Source organism: Solea senegalensis, linkage group LG14, assembly GCF_019176455.1.
Source record: "Solea senegalensis isolate Sse05_10M linkage group LG14, IFAPA_SoseM_1, whole genome shotgun sequence".
Lineage (NCBI taxonomy): Eukaryota > Metazoa > Chordata > Actinopteri > Pleuronectiformes > Soleidae > Solea > Solea senegalensis.
Genome location: NC_058034.1, coordinates 2,139,307 through 2,159,135, shown reverse-complemented (window position 1 = coordinate 2,159,135; position 19,829 = coordinate 2,139,307). Strand labels below are relative to the sequence as shown.

The following is a 19,829-nucleotide window of genomic DNA, read 5'->3' as shown; positions in this document are numbered from 1 at the left end:
TGTGGATATTCACTGTTGGCTCTCACACACAGACTTTTATTTTATTAATATATCAGCATTTTCCATTACCAATTACAAATATTAATTAATTATAAATAACAGAGCCTTGACTGCTTAGTACCAGCTGAAAGCTCACAGCGATGTTAAAGTGTGGATGGACACTCCTGTTGCTCTGAGCATCTAAATACGCTGCACGGTGCATCTCTTTCAGATGTGGAAGGGACACCTGTGCGTCTGTAAGACGATGCAGAGGGAGTGGCAGAGTGGCACTCTACAACGCTCTTGGAATGAGAAGAGCCTGGAATTCTTCTGCTCAAATAACCCAGTCGCTGTATAGAAACACAAACACTTCCCCAGTCAGGGCTGATAGTTTTGCTTGACGGAGCCAATTTTCCAGGTGAGGGACGCAAAAAACGGTTAATTAAAATTGTTTACGCTCGCAAAGACCTACCAGAGGCAGACTAATAACAAACATTAGCAGAAGTATATTCTGGTTTATAATAGTTTACATCTTTTTAACCTGATAGTTCCAGCGAGGAGAGGATTAAACGCGTACAGCCAGTCATGCATCTCTTTGTCGTTAGCGGCTTGAAGTAAAATTCCACGGTGTTCTGTACACACAGCAAATGTGTATGGGGTCTGTGGAGAAAGACAAAAGAAAAAAGTCAGTATTGGCATAATTTGGGGTAAATAAATGGAAACTCAGTGTACTTCTTGTAAAGCACCCACCTTCAGCATTGCCTGCTGGTCCTCACTGTACTCCACCTGAGCTGAGGAGAGATTGAGAATAGCCCGCTCCACAGCGTCTCTTTCTGTGTTGTAGATGTAGACGTACGGCCGCCGTACCACAACGAAGCGCTTCACCCATCCATTGGTGTGTGGCTCCAAGAAATGGATGTTACCCTTCTTTGACACGATGGGGCTGAAAAACAGAAGTCAGATGTTGACACACATGAAACCAAGATGTCTTCACAACTCCGACTGGTGACACTTTTATAGCGTTTCATAACTGCCGCTGGCTCACCTGACTCTAATCTCCTGGATGTCGGGGACAAATCTGCGGATGGGAGGTTTGGCTTCAGAGGCTCCATTACTGGGCTTCTTGCCCTCGGAGTCCTGCTGTGAGTCAGGACCGGGGCTGACGGCACGAGAGCGAGGCATGGGAGGCCTGTCGTAGTACATAATTAAAAGGCGTTTTTAGCCCTAGTAACAAAGACTGTACTGTAAATAATTATACGTTATAAACACAGCAATGATAAGAGTCACAACAGTCAAACCAGATACAGGAATAGCAGATAATATGGATAACAGAGAGTGTATATAAACATGTACATTCTCTCTGGGTGTGGAAAGTAAATAGGAATCCTTGAAACCTATATACTGTTGACTTGTCCCCCATTTTTCCTTTCACCCCAACCGGTCGAGGCAGATGACCGCACATCTCTGAGCCTGGTTCTGTCAGAGATTTCTTCCTGTTAAGAGGGAGTTTTTTCTCTCCACTGATGCCTAGTGCTTGCTCATTGTGTGAACTGTTGGGGTTCTCTGCTCTCTTTGATGTTATCTATGTACAGTGCCTTGAGATAATGTATGTTATGATTTGGCGCTATACAAATAAAATTGAATTGAATTGAATTGTCTTCATTGGTTACAAAATGCATACAAGTCTTTGAGATAATGATGCTAGCAGGGTATCCTTTACGGTGTGACTGACAGCAGATGTCACACCTGTTGATCTCAGTGCTCTTATTAACATCTACCCATCTCTGCCCGGCTTGATTTGAGTTTCAAACTGTGGATCAACTCAATTCATGCTTGAGGCTTCAAAATGGCAGTTCACAAACATCACACCGCTCTTGATATATTATGACATGTCATAGTATTTAGATACTATGTAATCATTTTGTGACAATACCATTCACAGTGCTCCATGATATCGTACTGACAGAAAAACAAACACTGACAGTTTGTCTTTAGGACTGACCTGAGTTCAGTGGTGTCATAGCAACCCTCAACCAGCGAAGGGCATGTTGAAGACGGTATAATTGTGTTTAGAGAGGAGATTGAAGTGGAGTCTTTTAGTGTTGTGATGGACATCTCTGAAATCTGTAAAACACACAGAAACATGCTCTTTCAACTAATCAACATACATGAAACATACATCATTTGTTTGTTATATGTATATATATATATACTGTATATACATATACTGTATCTTTAGAGCACCACCTTGCTTTCACTGGCGCTGACACACACATGGCCATATTCTCTGTTGAAGGAGTGAGTGAGCAGCCGCAGACACTGTGGAAAGTGCACAGTAAGATCCAGTAAGCGTTCCGTCTACAAGTCCATTTGCAACTAATTTATACAAACTATGTTCCTGCATAATTTCTCTCGTCAAGATAAATATTAAACAATACAATACAGACTTTAAAAGCCCAACTTGAAATGACACGTGCATAAAATAATGATTGGCTGACCTTGGTTGCGAGCTCCCTCTGCCTATCAGTCGTGAACTCAGAGCTGAAGCTGACCTCTTGGTCACCCTCAGCGAGCTGAGGAGACTCACTCAGCTCCTCAGTGACACTGCAGGCCTGCAGAGAATCCTGACCCATGAGCAGGGTGGACTCCAGTTTCTCTCTCAGCAGGAGGTAATGTTTTGTCTTCTCCACCTGAGACAAATGGGGTTACAAGCACATCACTGTCACTGACAAGAAACAAGATCCCACGTGAAAAGCTGTAGTAGGCGGGGTCGCAAGAAATATAGTCTCATCACGAGGTCATTAAGTACAAACATTCTGGGAACAATGCTCTCTGTCTTGAGCTCCTCCCACCAGATGAGCACAGACACTTCATATGCAACAGATTACCTGAGGCAATCTCTGTATCCCTGAAACGCTGACGTTTTCACTGTGTGACTTTTTTGGCTCCTTTGCAGCGTAGGCAGACGCTGCCAATGTTGGATTAGCAACCTTTCCACTGAGAGGAAAAGTGTGTACAGTTCCTTTGCTGTTTTTATGTGGAGCACTTTGAGTTACTATTTATGTGTATGAAAGGTTCTAGTACAAATAAAGTTTGATTTGATTTTGCTCAGGACATATCGTCTTTTGTCCCCAGCTTTAAATTTGAGAGAAAATTGTCTGCAAATATCCTTTGAAAACAGCAGGAAAACTATTTATTTGACAAAATCCATTATGCTTTTACAGACAAAGCACAGGACATCATTGCTCTATCCATGACATCAACGTTTGCGTCATACCTTTGTGAAACTGAAATTTATAAAACAGATTATCGTCATCATTATTATTATTATCAGGATTGGATTTCTCATCATTTTCTAAACCTCAGTCACTGTGTGGAGCCATGAGCAGAGGACTTTGTTGCAATCTGCAGTTACATTAGATGTTAATAACTAATTCTTAGACCTTGGACCTTTACAACTTTAAAGATAAAAGGGCTTTCTTAACAATATGCTGTGATGTGTTTATGGTCCTCGTACAATCACGAGATTATCATAGGACCTCCTGTGAAGTTGCCACATATATATATATATATATATATGTATATATATAATATATGTGTATATATATATGTATATATACACATATATATGTATATATATATATATGTATATGTGGACCAATAACCATGATAACTTGTGTCATCTGTCCTCAAATACAATGCTATAATAAAAGTAGCACAAGCTCCTCACATCTTGAAGGAGGCTGAGTTTCTCCAGCTCCCACTGGTGGTCCAGAATGAGGCTGTCACTGCGAGGCCTCCACCCGGCCAAGTTCTCCTCACCACGGACGTAGGCCACTGAGGTGTCCAGCACCCGCCTGCGTCTCCTCTGCATACCTGCGGTGGGTCAGCCAGGTTCAGGGTTCAGAAATGTTGCAGCAGAGGAGTTTTAATTCTGTATAATAACCTTTTTATTCTTTTCACTCTCACCTGGGCTTCCTGCATCCGCTAGGTTACATAAGCTGACCTCATAAACTCCAGTTACTCGGTTTCTAAAATAACAGACAGAAAAATCAGCGGCGTGGACACAGGACACATGATGTATTTAATGGTCTGAAATTGCAAACTCACCCATCAGCTGCTCTCAGGCTGCCGGTGCCGAAAAGGTTGCGAATAGAGCGTGAGGCGGAGAGCTTTGTGTCCCTGGTGTAAAACACCATGCAGACATCTTTGGTAATGACTGCAGGCTGAGTGCAGTTTTCCATCTGCAATTAATAAAAGTGGAGAATTAGCCAAAATGCTTCCTTTAAGGAAATTAACACATGAACATAATTCATCTCAGGGCTGTCTTTCTTAAATACAGGCAGTGTAGTGTACCTCAAGGTAAGCTGAAAGGGTCATGTAGATTTTCTCCCCATATGGAGTGACTCGGTTTAGAAGCAGAGAGTTGTGCATGGAGCTATCCCACGCAGCCTCAAAGCGGAAGAAGGTCCTGAGGTGGTTTGTTGAACAAGAAGTCATGAAAATGTGCAAATTAGCAGCTAACGCTAAACTTGCAATGAAGATGTTGACGGAAAAAGAAAATCTGGATAAATCCAATTAATTCTTGAATAATACATGTACTGTAACATTTAGTATAATAAACTGATAAAAGAATTTAAACATGATGTTGTCACTACGCTAAAGAAATCCTTTTGCATGCAACTGAGCTGATTTTCTGCATTTTCTACAATACAAAACACCATGGAAAAGCAAAAAGAGCAGAGATGACAGTACAGTATTAGTACAGAAAAAAGTGAAAGGTAGGTGGGGTGAAAGACAGCCAGAGAGAAATGTGGGACAGGTCAGTGAAATACCTATGGTCAACTCCCAAGGAAATGCTGTGAGAAAGAAGAAATCAGCAAAAGAATAGAAGGTGAGAGTCAGGAAGTATGTTGTGGTTATGTGCTTGTGTAGCTGGGACGGTGTTTGTCTTTGTTCACACTGTTATCTCATTATGACCACACTGTGCCATCTCTCACCCTGCTGCTCCCATTGAAAAGGTCATAACAGCACAACCATTTATCAAACAAAACAATACGCCTATGATTCAACCCATACATACGTTAATGTACGTTATTTTTCTTATTTCCCCTGAGGGGAAATACTGTAATCACACACTGAGCCCAGTTATTCTTTTGGCTGACAGCCCAGTTCCACCTTCAAGACTGAAAAAGATAATCCAAGCAAGAAATTGTAAAAGGAAACTAATGTTTCTCTAAGCCATGAAAAAAGGCTGAATGTACCTTCATGAGGTTCAGATGTTGGCTATGGACTCAGGTGACTGAGTCCGCATCATAATGGCCTGTTTTCCTAAAAGTGGCAAGTGCATTAAAGCTGCAGTGTGTAACTTTTGGAAACGTCATTGTTGTTGTTTTAATTCTTCTGCCTATGTTTGGACTTCATAAACAGAAGTGATGTAGCATCTGAAAACGGGCTCCGTCAAGCAATACTATCAGACCTGACTGAGGCAGCACCAGCAGTGCAGGAGCGGGTGGGGTTAAGAAGCTTTTATCCTTTCAAACTCTTCATGTTTTCAGTTGTACTAAAGCAATGTTGCTGCTGCCTCTGTCTGATTTGGCACAATGGCTTTGAATGGAGCAGTGCTGGGCGTCGCTGAAGTGCATTGTGGGTATGCTGCTTTGCGTTGCTTGTGGCAGCAGTTGACGAGTGTTCGACTTTCCAAGCGTCAGCCAGTGGGAGCATCAGTTATGGGGGCGCGATAAAATATAACCAAAAACCATTATTTTAAACATTAATAATGCACAAATAATGGAAAGAGTGTCAGAAACATGTTTACAACAGAACACACATCGCTCGTGAAAAATGTGTGCTGTGACATATGACCACTGTGGTCTATTTTGTCTGCGTAAAGGTAAAAAAGGTAGATTTTACATTCTACTATTGCTATTGTGTTATATGGTGTGTGCCGTCATGCCATTTTATTTAAAAAAAAAAAAAAAAAGGAATATAATTGTGGGCCTCTAGGTGTTTTCTCTCTCTATAATCTATTATATGGTCTATGGGTGTGCACCGTCCTACCGTCTCATCACATATTTCAATGACTGCTGTTGCAGTCTACATGATGACTGTGGCTGTGTGTTTTATTTATCTTAGCCTTAGTTTGACATCAGTTTTTAGAGACAAAATTCAGATTATGACTCGAGCCCTGTTCAAAACACCTTATGTAAATAAAGCGACACAAGCACGAGCCGATCAAAGCAACCGACACTGCTCTGCTGTACTGAGAAACCGAGAGACTCGTGTAAAGCTAAGCAGCTTAATCGGCGTTGTGTGAACTCATTCGTCAATGGTTTCAACAAAACAGGCATTTGTTTATATTTGAAAGTTACACACTACAGTTTTAAAACACACACACACACACACACACACAGTTAGTTACACACAAACATACCGTGCACACCGTTTTTTTCCCAGTAGTAGAAACCTGTTTGCTTAGACTACAAGCAAGCAATTTCCTCTTCACACGACACCAACATGTGCTTCTCTACATTTTACTACCTCCTAAAAAAAAAGTAGGAGCCAGGATTGAAGTCATGCTGCTGGCCTCACATGTGAGGAACCGTTTGTTTCAGGTCTTTGGCAGCATTTCATCGAGGTACAGGCAGGATTTAAAAATATTCATAACATTACAGTAGTTTTGGACAAAGTGCTACTGGTGAGGTAATGGTTCACTCGATTACATTTTAATAGTTGCATCTGCGTGCTGTGCCAGAGCGGGTAATGTAAATGATGTGATCCATATTACAGCACTTAAGTAATAGCGTATGACTAGTTGTTCCTGTTAATGCTCTGTGGCTGTGATGGGAAGCAGCCCCTGGCTCTTAGATATTAGAGGTAACTGGGAAAATTATATCCATGGATTCAAAATATTGCTTCACAGTGAAGGTCGACAATATGAACAGAACAAACAAAGAGCAGACAGGAAAGGGAACATGTTTTTCTCAATGTGCTCAGCACAGGACCGCCGATAACTTTGCCCTCAAATTAACTTTCTTGCAATAAAGGATCATTACCACCCTCTACTGGCAAGAAAGGAATAACTAGTTCATACACTCATGTTGAATGGGACTTTATCTGCAAATAGGAAGAACATAATAAAAGAATACAAGAGTGACCAAAATGTCGACTAAAAACAGCCTTTTAGGTCCAGTGTGTAAAAAATAGTGTAACAAACAAAGTGCTTGTCCGCTAACTCCTCCCTTTTCCAAGTGCGTCTGGGAACTACGGTGGCCTACGCATACTACAAAGGATGTTCACAACTCCATCTACATTCCCACTGTCTCTTCCACATTAGTTTATGCATGGAGAGGTTGTTCTCAGAGTAGTGTTTCTTCATTTGCATAGTAAGTAAGTTGCATCTATTCGGGCTGTTTGCCTATAAAGTAGTTATATAAAGGAATAAAATGTTGTGTTTTACAAACATAAACCCTCTTAACCTTTACACACTGGACCTTTAATAATGTTCCCAGAGTGTGATACTGGCCCCACGACACCTCCAGCAGAGACACAGCCAAAGACAGTCCACATGAAGCACAGCGAGCCATGCAGACCCTGTCTGTCATAAACCGCAGCCTGATAACAGCTCAAACACAAACCCAGCGCAGCGACACAACCAAGGAGACATGCAGGGACACTTCCCTCACTTCTCGTGAGAGGGTGAGAACAAGGAGACGTAGATGAGAAGCTGACAGTCATGGTAGAGAAGGAGAATAGGAAACAAAATCACTGGAGGCGAACTTTGAGATGACAGGTTTTAGTGGGAAGTTAGAAAGATGAGGAGTTTGTGTGACGTAAGAGCACGAGAAGAGGCAAAATGATATACCTAGGCATGTCCGAATCAAGAAACTGTCTGCAAAAGCAAAAAAAAACAACAACATTCTGTTAGTGGACTGCAGGGAGAAAAACATCAGCATCCATTTATACCTTGGTGTTAGTATTAGCGAGACCAAGCAGAAGCCATACGGGATCAAAGCCCTCTAACCTCTTATTTTTTGGATTTTGGGGGAGGAAGAGAATATTCTTTTAGTTTTGTGCCGAGAGCTGAAGAACCAGAGCACGCAGCCCCATAGTGACAGAAAGGCTGCATTGAATCCACATCACCCCCATTGATGTCATCACTACATTCCCCATAAAATGCAATGAATTGTCACTGTTATTTGACATGATTTTGCTACACTTTTATAATTCTAATGACATACGTCCTGTCAGGATGAGTGATATAAATTATATATACTGTATATGGTTGGTTCCTGACACATCTGGAAAATCTGCAGTGTGTTGTACTCTTGAGCCAAAAACAGAGGTCAGCGGTTCTTTTTTTCGTTTACGGACTTTATATCTTTAACTTTGGTGATTTAATTACAGCTAAAACACACAAACAGAAAATCTGATGTCTGTCGAAACAACATTTTGTACTACATTGGACTACTGAGCAGTTCCAGTGGTGATGATATTTAAGAAAAACTTACCAATAATAAAGTTCATAGTCAGTGTGACCCTATTAAATAAACAGTTGACCTCCAAGCTTAAGTTGACATAGTCGGACCAAAAGCCATTATAGAGACACACTGCCCTCCAGTGGCACGCTGTGGAAACTATCCTTATTATTCCTAATAAAACACTGCATAAATGCAAGTACGACATTAACAATAACTAGTTGATTGGTTCTTTTTTTTTTTTTGTTTATCACTATGTCTGCACATTGTTTTCTTTTTTTAGTCTACACACTCAGATAAAGCATTTTTCAGGGCTTCAAATTAGACATTACAAAGGTCAATACATGCTTTAAATAAACTCGGCTATATACAGTTGGTGATTTTTAAATATCAAAAGGTCAATGGACATAATAACATGTAGAATCAATGGTTTCAATAATGTGATGACATGTTTGATGTCCAGTGTGAAGTCCAAAATAAAGGTGTTACTGAGTCTACACTACGTAATACAGTCTTAATCACGGTTTGTTTAGAGAGTGGTGATGTCCAGTGAAGAAATAAAGGCCCTTTCAGTTAATTCACAGGCGACTTTTGTGGTGAACTCTAATCATGAGTGAGAGATGAGAGTGCAGGCGAAGTGAGTCACACGATGAGATGTAACATGTAGAGCACAGATTAGCACTGAGGAGGGTCGCATAGCCAGCATGAACGAGTTCATTCCTGACTACTGATGCTGCAGATCCACGTTTAAAAAGGTTATGTTTAATTACACCATTGGGAATTTTGTCAGTGGTCACTCTAGATTTTCTCTGTGTGACGTAGAGGAGCTAGAGCAAGGAAACTGCAGTCATGCAGATCAAATATTAAGAGAAAAGCACAGGATTTGCTACAGCATCTACTGCCAACGTGCACAGCTGTGCTTCATGATGCCATGCATCTGTCCGCGTCGCGTTCCTGCTGCAGCAAGTCCTCAGACAAAAGATGCACTGGGTCAGCAGACTTGTATTGGCAAAGATAGTGCAGCTGCAAAGCATCTCCGCCAAACAGCTTCACCGTGACGTACCTGTCGTCTTGCAGTGGCCGGACATAACCAGCAGACAAGATGTTGAGGGAGAGAATATTGGGATCAATGATGGTCTCGTCAGATTCAGGAGTGTTGCGGAGACGTCCTGGGAGAACAGACATGCCTCAGAAACAGAAATTCATTCACATGTGCAAGTGTTTGTGAAGAAAACCCTGGAATCCAAACTCACCCACAACAAGCTCACGGACGTCCCTCCAGTCCATGTCACCTGCTGATTCGTGGACAATCGTGACAGCGATTCTCCTCTGAAGGCCCTGCAGAGGTGACAACATACATTCAGTACGTTTATGAAAAACAACTGAACACAGTATGTTAGCTCACAGTAACAAACCTGGTGCAGCAGGAACGTGCCGTGGCAGGGCATTCCTCCTCTGTGATCCACCACAGCAGGGATGTAGCTGCAAAGATGCAGATGAAAATAAACATCAGGTCAGTTTTCCAGTGTAAAACGGAACTAAGATTACACTGATGATCATGGGCTAATTGATAGTTGATCACCAAGATCCCAAGAGACACCAGGTCATAGCTTAGAAGACATTTTAGATAGACCTTTGGAAGTTTTAGGGGTAAATTTAGATGAAAATGTAATAATCAAGCAGTGATTACAGTGCCTGAACTTTAATCTGCTGAGTCAAAATGAACTGCAGTGACAGGGGCTCTGTGAGGACAGACAGACGGACAGAGAGACACTCACTCTCCAGTGGCCTCCAGCTCACAGATCTCGAAGAACACCATGAGGTCATATTTAGAGTGGCAGGGTCCTGCCTGCGGGCGAGTCATGGCTGTCAGCTTGGTGGCAGGTACTGTGAAGAGGAAGAGGAGGAAAATGAAAAGTTTAGGAAAGGATGAAGGTAAACAGAGAGCAGACTAGCAGCTATGAAAGAAGAGCTGAGAATGGCTCTAGTCCTACCAAGGAAAGAGACGGGGTAGAAAAATGGAATTGACTGATGCAGGGAATGACAGGAAACCCTCAGGCCTGGACGTCCTTTCCTTCTGCAGATGTATGAGCAAGTGTGCTCCTCTCTTAAAGGAGAATACTGCTACATTTCCTTAGAAACATCCTTGTTATGTTGAGTAGAGTTTATCTTTGTATCTGTAAACCTTTACTAGGTCATCCAAATGACACTAACTTGAATATATAACTAGGATGGATGTGTGTGAAGAACAGCATTCTCCTTTAAAATGATCTGCTTTGGAGTCTCGATCATCTTTATTTTGTCAAATGTATTTCTCATATATTCAGATTTAAAGCAACACGATGCAACCATTTCAACAACAGCAACAACATGATTGTGACGAGACTTCCACTCAAACCCGTTCTTGCTCTATGACGCTTCAGTGAGCGAAAAGGAAAACTAAGAAGGAGTCAGTGAGTTAATCTGCCACAATCAAGTATTCCAACATTCCGTGAGGAACGCTCTGAAATTCCAAATAGAGTTTTTTTCCCTGATGTTTTTAAAACCTTGCAGCCCAGATTAAACAGAATAAATCACCACCTGTGCCTGCAGAGGGCGCTGCTGCTCATAATGTCGCTTTATACATGAATACATGAGAAAAACAATAACAAGCAACCCAAGCTCAAAAAGAAGAAGAACATGATCATTTTGAAAGTATTTCAAAATAAACTGTGTTTGTATATTTCTAACTACTGCACAAAGAATGAGTACAGTGTGAAGTATATGCAATGTATTGTAGCATCTCATTTTATTTGACCTCATTTTCATTTTGTGATATTCATTTAGTCGTTGAATTCTTTCTTGTGCAGCTCTAAAAATTAACTTGGTATGAAATAAGTGTGTATTTATAAGTGTGTGTAGTATACAGATTTACGATATAATATACTAAATACTACTGATTACCACTGTAGTAGAGAGGCATATTTGAAGAGGAGGTTAAAGAGGGAACTGCAGGGAGAATCCACCACGCAGGTCAACAGTAACCACACAGTCTACAGACCAAAGAGCTGATCCAACTGAATCCTGACACAAGAAATGTCCCTTTTTATATCAGGTCATGTCATTTTTAAAGCACATTCAGGCCAATGTTGCTTCTGCAGGTCGATGACATCAACACTGCATGAGTACAAGCAAAATGCAACATGGATCCTGGTGTGCAGGTTCTCACTTATAATACATGCCCATGCCATTTATTCAAGGCTGGAGCAGAAGCCTAATTCTCACCCAGATCCCTTGATTTAGAAAATACTAGGTTATTGGCATTAGTCACACATATTTCATGTGTTATAAAAAGGTTTTCAGTTGCAGGATTCTCTTGGATTCAACATCAGTCACCAACCCGGCTTCTGAGCTTTAATAACTGAACAGATAGAGGTGGGTGGGGCTGTCAACTGAGCTCGCTCATTTGCTTCCAGTAGGAAGGATGCAGCCATGCCGGCGGCAGACAGGGCGTGGCCCGACAGCGAGTCCACCAGCGCCCCATTGAACACATCTGGGACCAGGTATCGGATGAGGTCCAGTGATTTCTCCCGCTCTGGTGAGTCGTCAGAGTCCACTGCTCACACCCAACAACATGAAGCGACGATGACATGACTTGCAGACAGACCAGTACAAAGACCATGTGACGTGCATCAATTTGAGAAAAGCAACTGCAGCTTGAAGTGTTTGTACCTGGTTTGGACAGAGGCATCACTCTGGGGAACTGTCTTCTGCAGGGACGGAGCGGACTGGTGGTGGAAATAATAAACAGAACAAAATATCATTTTAACAGTAAACAACAACAAATTCAGGAAACAGTGACATTAGCAACATGCTACTGAGAAATATAATAAAACTAATAACGTCACTGCTTGGAACAAAGCTTCTGCGCAACATTGCAAACCCCATAATGTGTTGATATATGAAAATTTATTGAGTGGTCTGCAGATCACCAGTTGTCCATGTGATGTCTGCTTTAATGTCTATTTTAGTACCTGATGACATCTTTACAGAGAGGAAGGAAAGGCTGTTTCTGGTAGTGTCCAAACACCTCAAACACGATTGGCTGAGTCTTGATGTAGTCAACGAAGGATTTAGTGACTTCAACAGCAATCTGTAAAAAAAAAACAGTGCTGTTTAAGTACATGATGTCTTCAAACCAGCAATAAAACACCATGGAGCAGGATCTGTGTGGACGCTTCTTACATTCTGCACATGGTAGAAGCCGAGAGGCGGCCCACGGCCGGTGTTTTTTAGGGGTTCTGTCGAGAAAGCCTCATCATGTCGGTGGATGAAGCTGAAACCAAAGCGGTGAAATTTATATGTGAAACTGTCAAAGACAAATGAGGTGACTGCTCAAAATCAGGAGAGTAATTATGAAAGCATGGTGACGAATGCATACTTGAACTGACAGAAGATGTCAGCGTATTCCGCAGGGATGCTCGACGCCTGCAGGACGGTGACCCTGAAGGTAAAGACGTCACCAATCCTGAGATGCTCCACAGCATCGAGCTGGCCGTCCTGAGCGGGCTTCAGCGGATTCTCCGGCTCGTCACCAGCTGCAAAAAAAGTTACACTCAGTTTAGGACACAGCTTTGGGCTAACGTGGGTTGAGAATTAGAAATGAGCCAATAGAGCGTCGGTAGCTGACGTCACGCAACCAAGGTCCTCTGGCACCTTTACACACGTATATAATGTGATTATATACGCGTTTTTGTTTCCCTCCATGCTCTTAAACGTTTAGTGACTCTCTGAAGTAAGATGAATGGAAGTTAATTGGGAAGTTGAAGCTATACTACTATACTGCAGGTGGAAAAATGGAAGAATTTCCTCTCCGGCTGTTTCCACACTCGTAAAAAGCACACAGAGGGAATCATAAGGATCAGACATATTCAGTCCATTAGGTTTTGCGATATATCAGTCAATCTCCTTGGATTTACAGCACACAGTGGACTGAGTCACTCTATATGATGCTCAGTATCAGTTTTGGTCCTATGTTGGTCAAATTCACTCGATTGGCTATTGGCGAGAGACAAGTTTAAATGCAATATGATCCAAAAAAACACTGAATGTATTGTTGTAAAGTGAGATCTATGGATGTTGAATGTGCCCTATCATCTACTTATCTTTTAAGATAAAAGAGGAAAAACAAACCTGACAAGTACACAAAATGGAATGAGGTCATCACACACACACACACTCACACAAACAAAAATGTACCTCCATCCACTCATAAAATACGATTACCCGCACATGTGTTGTTGTTGACCTCATCAGCTGAGGGTCCCATTTCTGCATTCTGACCCTCGCCCTCCACTATACGAAGCTCCTCCTGGGAAATCCCTGTCCGGGACAGTCCCACAGAGCAGGATTCAGACTGGAACTGCAAAAGCAAGTTTTAAAACACACTGGTTAGTACAGAGACGTGCACAGAAACAAAAGCCCAGTTTTGATTTCATGTGAATGTGAGTGGTTTTCTCTACCTTTTCATATTGTTGATCCTCGAATGAGATCTTGGCAGTGCCAGACTGCCGCACTCCCGAGCCGTAGTCGGGAGCTTCCTCATCCGCTGGAGGGAAACACAAAGCACCTTCACTTGACTCCCGCAAGAAGTCACACACAGCCTGTTCTTTCAGTCCCTTCACGTCTCCTCTGTCTCAACGACGAGGATTCGAGCCTTACCTGATATGGCCTGCACCGCCACGCGGAGGAAGCCCTTCACTTCTCCCTTCTCGCTGACGATGGCCACGCGGTGGACGAGGGGAACCGGGTACAGTAGGTTACTGAGATAAACAAAAGCCCTGGATAAGGAGCAGAGAGAGAGAGAGAGAGAGAGAGAGACAATGACGGATTAGACACAAAACAAACCGAGGAGATGTGTTACACTTGATAAATGTCACTGGACTGGACAACAGAACACAGAGCTGCAAAGCAACCAAACAGAAGCTGGGACTGCTCTTGCGATGGCCATGGCTGCCCTTTACTATCGCTTCATATAGGGGCATAACCTCACCATCTAGAGCTATGTAATTGTATTTGGACAAGTATGGGTCGCATGCAGTATTCCTTCACTTTTGCAGTAGACTAATGGGAGCCTGGTGAGGCTAAGGAGCATGTATGCAGTCAACTTTAAAATCAGTGACTTCAAACAGGTCAATATCAACCTGAAATGATCGGTCTTAATCTTTAATGATTATATCCTACTGCCCTAGCATGTGCTTCAAATGTACAGAGCCAAATTATAACAATAGAGGCCACAGATTAGGTACGATTTAAATGAAGAAATTTTGAGGTGAGAATATAGATGTCAGAGGAACTGAGTTACAAATGTTTCTCCTCCTTAGTTCAGTCTGTGGTTTGTTTTTAAGCTACGGTGCGTGATCTTGCAGTCAAAGATCACACTTCCCACAAGCCAGTAGGGGTAGACATTTAAGGGTGGAGCGTAAAAAAGGAGAGGCATATGACAAGATTGGTGAGGTGCAAAGAAGGCATGCTCAGGACAAAAAAAGGGGAACAAAAATGCTTTCAACCTCCAGACTCAAATGAATCAAAAGCAAATGGAACATAAATAGTCATACGGAACATGGCTCAGCTTGAATTAAAAAAAACAGAACTGCCAACAGCTTGAAAAACCAATGGATGACACCAGAAATCAAAGAGCACCTTGCAAAGTGCTAATTTGTGCAAAAAAAAAAAAAAAGTATAATAATCGGGGCACTAGTTCATCATCAGACGTAGTCAAGTTAGAACTGACGAAATAAAAAGACTTGTGCTCTGGCATGCCTAAAAGAGACAGCTGCAGCAGAAACCAGCTCTTTCATCATGAGATTCTGAGTCTTCCTTCACTTTAACTTCACTTTAGCTTTTTCTTTTTTCGCTTTTCATGTGAATCACTTTCAGTCTCTTTCGCGCTCATCCAGGTTTCCCAGCATGCTGAGAACATCTCGCTCTGGGCTGCTGTGCTATGCAAATCAGACGTCAGTGTACTCCATAAGACTGGTGAGCGCTCCTACTCTGAGCAAATGAGCTGCAAGTGAGACACATAGAACTCAAGCAGCCGCCGAGCATCAACAGTGCTTGACTTTTCATGTACACAGGTGGTATGTGGTGGTGACCCACACTGGCTGACTGGAAGCAGCTGTTCAAGTGGAAATGTAATATGAGTTAGAAGCATTTTTGGTTTGTGTGTTCAAAAAAAAGAAAGAAGAAAGCATTAAATGAAAAGAAAAACAAACAAAACCAAGCAACTGATTTAAAGCTCTGGTAGGCAATATTTTTGACATTACCGATCAATAATAGTGATGTAAAAACAATCTATACTAAGGACTGCACTTCCTCTAGACTCTTGGCCCCTGATAAGAGACTCCGACCAATCACAGGACAGGTTCTACTAAGCAGCTGTTAGAACACGTTGCTATTTCAGCAGCTATCTATGCCGCAACGTCAAAAGACAATGATTCTTAAAGGGGATTTGGACAGTTAACGCAATAAAACCATAGACTGTACATAAAAGTGGACACAGCGTTCTGGAGTGAATCCTAGGACGTAGAATGAAAGTAGCAGTCAGCCACCAGGGGGAGACTCAGGTGGTTGTAAATAGATCTCCTTTGAGTAAAGTATAATTTCAGTAAACATTTTCCAGCTATTTGGCTCTTCAAGAGAACACAATTAAAAAAAAAAAAAAAAAAAAAAAAAAAAAAAAATATGATTGACAGCTGGTATCATCTAATAGGTGCCTACCGACGTCTTTGAACCTAGTTTCCAAAACTGACAGGTCATAGGTCAAATCAAGAATCTGTACAACTGCATCCATTTTATATACAGTCTATAAATAAGACACATCTCAATAGCAAGTGTTCCAGAGGTGGAGGGATTTTCTTCTGATCTGGTCTGTCCATGCTCATCTGGTTCTGTATGAGGGTCTCGGGACAAACAGCCCTGATCCCACAATGTTAGTATTTAATCACTTCATGAAAAACAACTCATTTTCTGGCAATTCTGCCTACAACAGCTTTAAAATAGAAAGCTTGAAAATGCTTGGAACCAAGAAGCAAAAATAAACCTTGAAGCGCAGAAATGTCTACTCCAGTGTTAGAAATAGTTATACAGTAGATAGTAATAATTATAGATAGAAGTTTGACATGTGTCGCAGATATTTGCAACAGGGAACAGAAACTAAAGTGGAGAGTTATTATCACTGAATCTCTTCAAAATAAACGAATGAAATCCATGTTCGTGTTAAAGCTACGGAAGAAGGGAAAATATATGAATGAATTAAACCAAAAAGCCTAATCTTTAACCTGGACACTAGATCTTTGGTTATTAACTAACCAAGACAGTCACTGTGTGTGTGTGTGTGTTGCTGAGTGAGGACTTTGTGAGAACATCGTGTTGTGTTAGATATTCAGGCAACCACACCCTCTCTGTCTCAGCGTGAAAGAGCTAGTTTCCTCCACCAGCATGCTCCCCTGAAACCTCACCAACCTTCCCACTACACTGAATAATGGTGAGCGGTCGTAAAAGGGATCCTGGCCTTCGCTGGAGCCTCGGCAGAGCTCTCCCTCATCATCATCATCATCATCACCATCATCATCATCATCCTCATCCTCCTCCTCCTCCTCCTCCTCCTCTCCCCCGAGCTCCAAGCACGGGTCGTCCAAAAAGATATCATCATCCAGGTCCTCCAACTCCTCCAACTCCTCCTTCTCCCCTCGACCCTCCTGCTGCGAGTCAGCCAGCTCAGTAATCTCAGAGTTGGAGAGAGTCGGGGACGGGGTGGGGTCACTCATGCGCTCGCTCATGCATGTGTTGAAAATGGGGTTTCTGGTGCAGCCAGAGACATGGGAACTAGGTTAGTACAGTGAGAGAGAAAGCACACACTTGTTCAGACAAGAGTGGGGGTGGAGCACAGTGTGGAGTGGCCCACTGTGGAGAAACCCTTCATCCTGTCTGGATGTTTCAGTGGAGTCAGAGAGTGGAAACCGAGGTGTGTCTGAGCATGAGCCCAATAAATGACCATGGACACTACAGTCGGGAAATTCCTTCTTTCCTTCTTTCAAGCCCTGATTTACAAGACATGGGATTTTCAGACGGTTTTAGATTCAAAAATAGGTGATGTTTAGTTTAAGGAGGCGCCATCCTGTCTCAGCTTTAGGATGTGATGGACCTTGAGAGTCTTCATTCATCCAGACATAACTAATGCTGTCATAGATTGTTATATTTTCTTCCAAATGATATAAACTCGAAATTTGCGATTGTACTTCATAGAATAATCTATGTATATATATATCTATAAGTACATGAATTCAAGTAAGGAAAAGTAAGTATTCCAGCCATGTACATCTGTGGAGAAGTGTTTTTTCTCCTCTTGGCTTTTACACTCTGCTGATTTAAACTGAGACTGAACTCTGGAGGAGTCTAGAGGTGTTGGAGCGAGGATGGGAGTGAGGGAGAGCTTCACACTGTGGTGGGGAGACTGAGGAGGCGACAAAGCACTTGGGTGAAAAGAACTATCAACTGTGTTGACCTACAATGAGAGGGAGGAATGAAGGACAACTTCAAACTGTGATTAAGAACCTTGGACTGTAGAGGGCAGCATTACACCTCTTTATTAGAGGAAGAAGAAACTCATGTCGCACTCAAGGGTTCAGTGACTTGACTGTTGTGTTGCAGGTTGACTGTGAGAAGCTATTGAGGTTCATTTATTCTTAAATCATTTACTTATATTAAAAAACAGTCACACTGAGTCAGGCCAACTTTGTCTCAGAAAACATAATATCTGTGGACTATCACATTTTATTAGATAGCCAGTGTTAATCCTCATTTATTATGAATGAGCATAATACTGCTGCCTTGTTTTGTTTTTGCTTGACTCACAGGAGCTAAATAACGTCAAAGACGTGCATGACGTTTTTACTGAATATTATGTAACTAGGTGTAGGACCCATCTGCGATAGAGAGAGAGAGAGGGAGAGGGAGGGAGAGGGAGAGAGGGAGGGAGGGAGATTTCTTGGCAGAGAGGTTATGAGAATGTGTGCCAAAGAAATAAAGACAGTAACGGCAGTAAATGAACTGAAGAAACCATGTCCACCGTGCTCCTGGAACCAACAATCCCTCATTGTCAGTCCATCCTGTGGGTTAAATGGGTTAAAGCTGCATCGTCTACGTCCAGTAGAGATACAGTAGATTCACAGTGACAGAGAAAGACAGAGATGTAAAGCGGAGCCTTGTTTCACTTCACAAACTCTTACATATTTAAAACAACTAACAACATAGAGAACACATTTTACATGAAATGATTCAATTCAAAACCTTCAAGTGCTTTTTAATCGGCTGATAAATGACTGATGTCTGTGTTGTTGGTTAAAATGGCGACATGTGACGTCAGTATATGTCATAATGAAGTGGGCTGTTGACTGCTCAATGCTAGTGTCTCCATTGTTAGGGTCCTTGGCTTGAGCACATGCACAATAGGTGGCAGTTACAACAAACAGCCTGGCATTATCCTGAAAGGTCAAGTAGGACAAACACTGGGCGTCTGTTTACTCGCCGCCGCCGCCGTCCTCCTCCTCCTCCTCCTCCTCCTCCTCTCTCCCCGCCCTGTTTATTCACTCTACGAGAGAAATGGTGTCCAGCATTTACCTGCCGACCAGACGGAACCAGGGAAAGCGGTCATAAAAGGGGTCGCCTCCAGTCATCACATTTTCAGACTCCTCCTTGGTGGCGGTGGTGGTGCCGGTGGTGCCGCTGGTGCCGCTGGTGGTGTTGGGCACATCCGCTGCACGGTCGTACATCTCTCTCATGAGATCCAGCCTCTGCCTGCGAAGATCAGGACGGAGAAAAATGACAATTATTCCAATGAATTCTTAGGAACTGGAGCCCGAGATCTAAAAACATAACCAATACAATAAAATTTAACCTACAACACTAAATAGACCTTTCTTTAATATTTTTAATATGTGTCATATAATGTATGTGTATTTATGTGTTAATTAAGTTACATCAACCTGCGTAAAGATTACAGATGGAAATTAGATGACATCACTGTCACAATAAAGACATTTTACATGAATTCATTCGTAAGTAATTCTTACAGAAAACAGCACCGTGAAATTACTCTATATGACTGTGGTGTAGTAGATACTTTAAGATTCTTTAACGATGAAACGATTAATCGATGAATTGATTAATGTTTTCAATTTTGTTAATTGATTAATTGGCTTGAAGATTTACGATTATTTACGCTTCTTATAAGTGAATATTTTCTTCATTTCTTTTGCTTTTCATTAAAAACAAGACATTTGAGAATGTCATCATTTCCAGGTTTGACGAACGCCGATCCACGTTTTTTTAAGG

At 42.0% G+C, this 19,829-nt stretch overlaps 1 protein-coding gene across 14 annotated transcripts in view; it reads right to left on the bottom strand.

Moving 5' to 3' along the window:
- kif1aa (kinesin family member 1Aa) overlaps positions 1-19,829 on the bottom strand; it is a 44,645-nt gene that overhangs the window by 1,167 nt on the left and 23,649 nt on the right. For 2 of the 14 annotated variants that reach the window (XM_044043447.1, XM_044043450.1), the window contains 26 exons: positions 19,116-19,292; positions 16,959-17,297; positions 14,157-14,275; positions 13,958-14,064; positions 13,728-13,857; positions 12,877-13,033; positions 12,681-12,771; positions 12,470-12,588; positions 12,168-12,223; positions 11,836-12,051; positions 10,235-10,343; positions 9,872-9,938; positions 9,710-9,794; positions 9,520-9,625; positions 7,844-7,870; positions 4,815-4,838; positions 4,336-4,450; positions 4,090-4,223; positions 3,949-4,010; positions 3,710-3,855; positions 2,478-2,669; positions 2,227-2,298; positions 1,982-2,103; positions 1,025-1,168; positions 730-922; positions 521-639 (listed from right to left, as the gene is read on the bottom strand). In XM_044043447.1, the coding sequence (XP_043899382.1) occupies positions 521-639; positions 730-922; positions 1,025-1,168; positions 1,982-2,103; positions 2,227-2,298; positions 2,478-2,669; positions 3,710-3,855; positions 3,949-4,010; positions 4,090-4,223; positions 4,336-4,450; positions 4,815-4,838; positions 7,844-7,870; positions 9,520-9,625; positions 9,710-9,794; positions 9,872-9,938; positions 10,235-10,343; positions 11,836-12,051; positions 12,168-12,223; positions 12,470-12,588; positions 12,681-12,771; positions 12,877-13,033; positions 13,728-13,857; positions 13,958-14,064; positions 14,157-14,275; positions 16,959-17,297; positions 19,116-19,292 (3,228 nt within the window). The remainder of the gene's footprint in view (positions 1-520; positions 640-729; positions 923-1,024; positions 1,169-1,981; positions 2,104-2,226; positions 2,299-2,477; positions 2,670-3,709; positions 3,856-3,948; positions 4,011-4,089; positions 4,224-4,335; positions 4,451-4,814; positions 4,839-7,843; positions 7,871-9,519; positions 9,626-9,709; positions 9,795-9,871; positions 9,939-10,234; positions 10,344-11,835; positions 12,052-12,167; positions 12,224-12,469; positions 12,589-12,680; positions 12,772-12,876; positions 13,034-13,727; positions 13,858-13,957; positions 14,065-14,156; positions 14,276-16,958; positions 17,298-19,115; positions 19,293-19,829) is intronic. The other 12 variants (XM_044043448.1, XM_044043449.1, XM_044043452.1 and 9 more) reach the window with 12 other exon arrangements.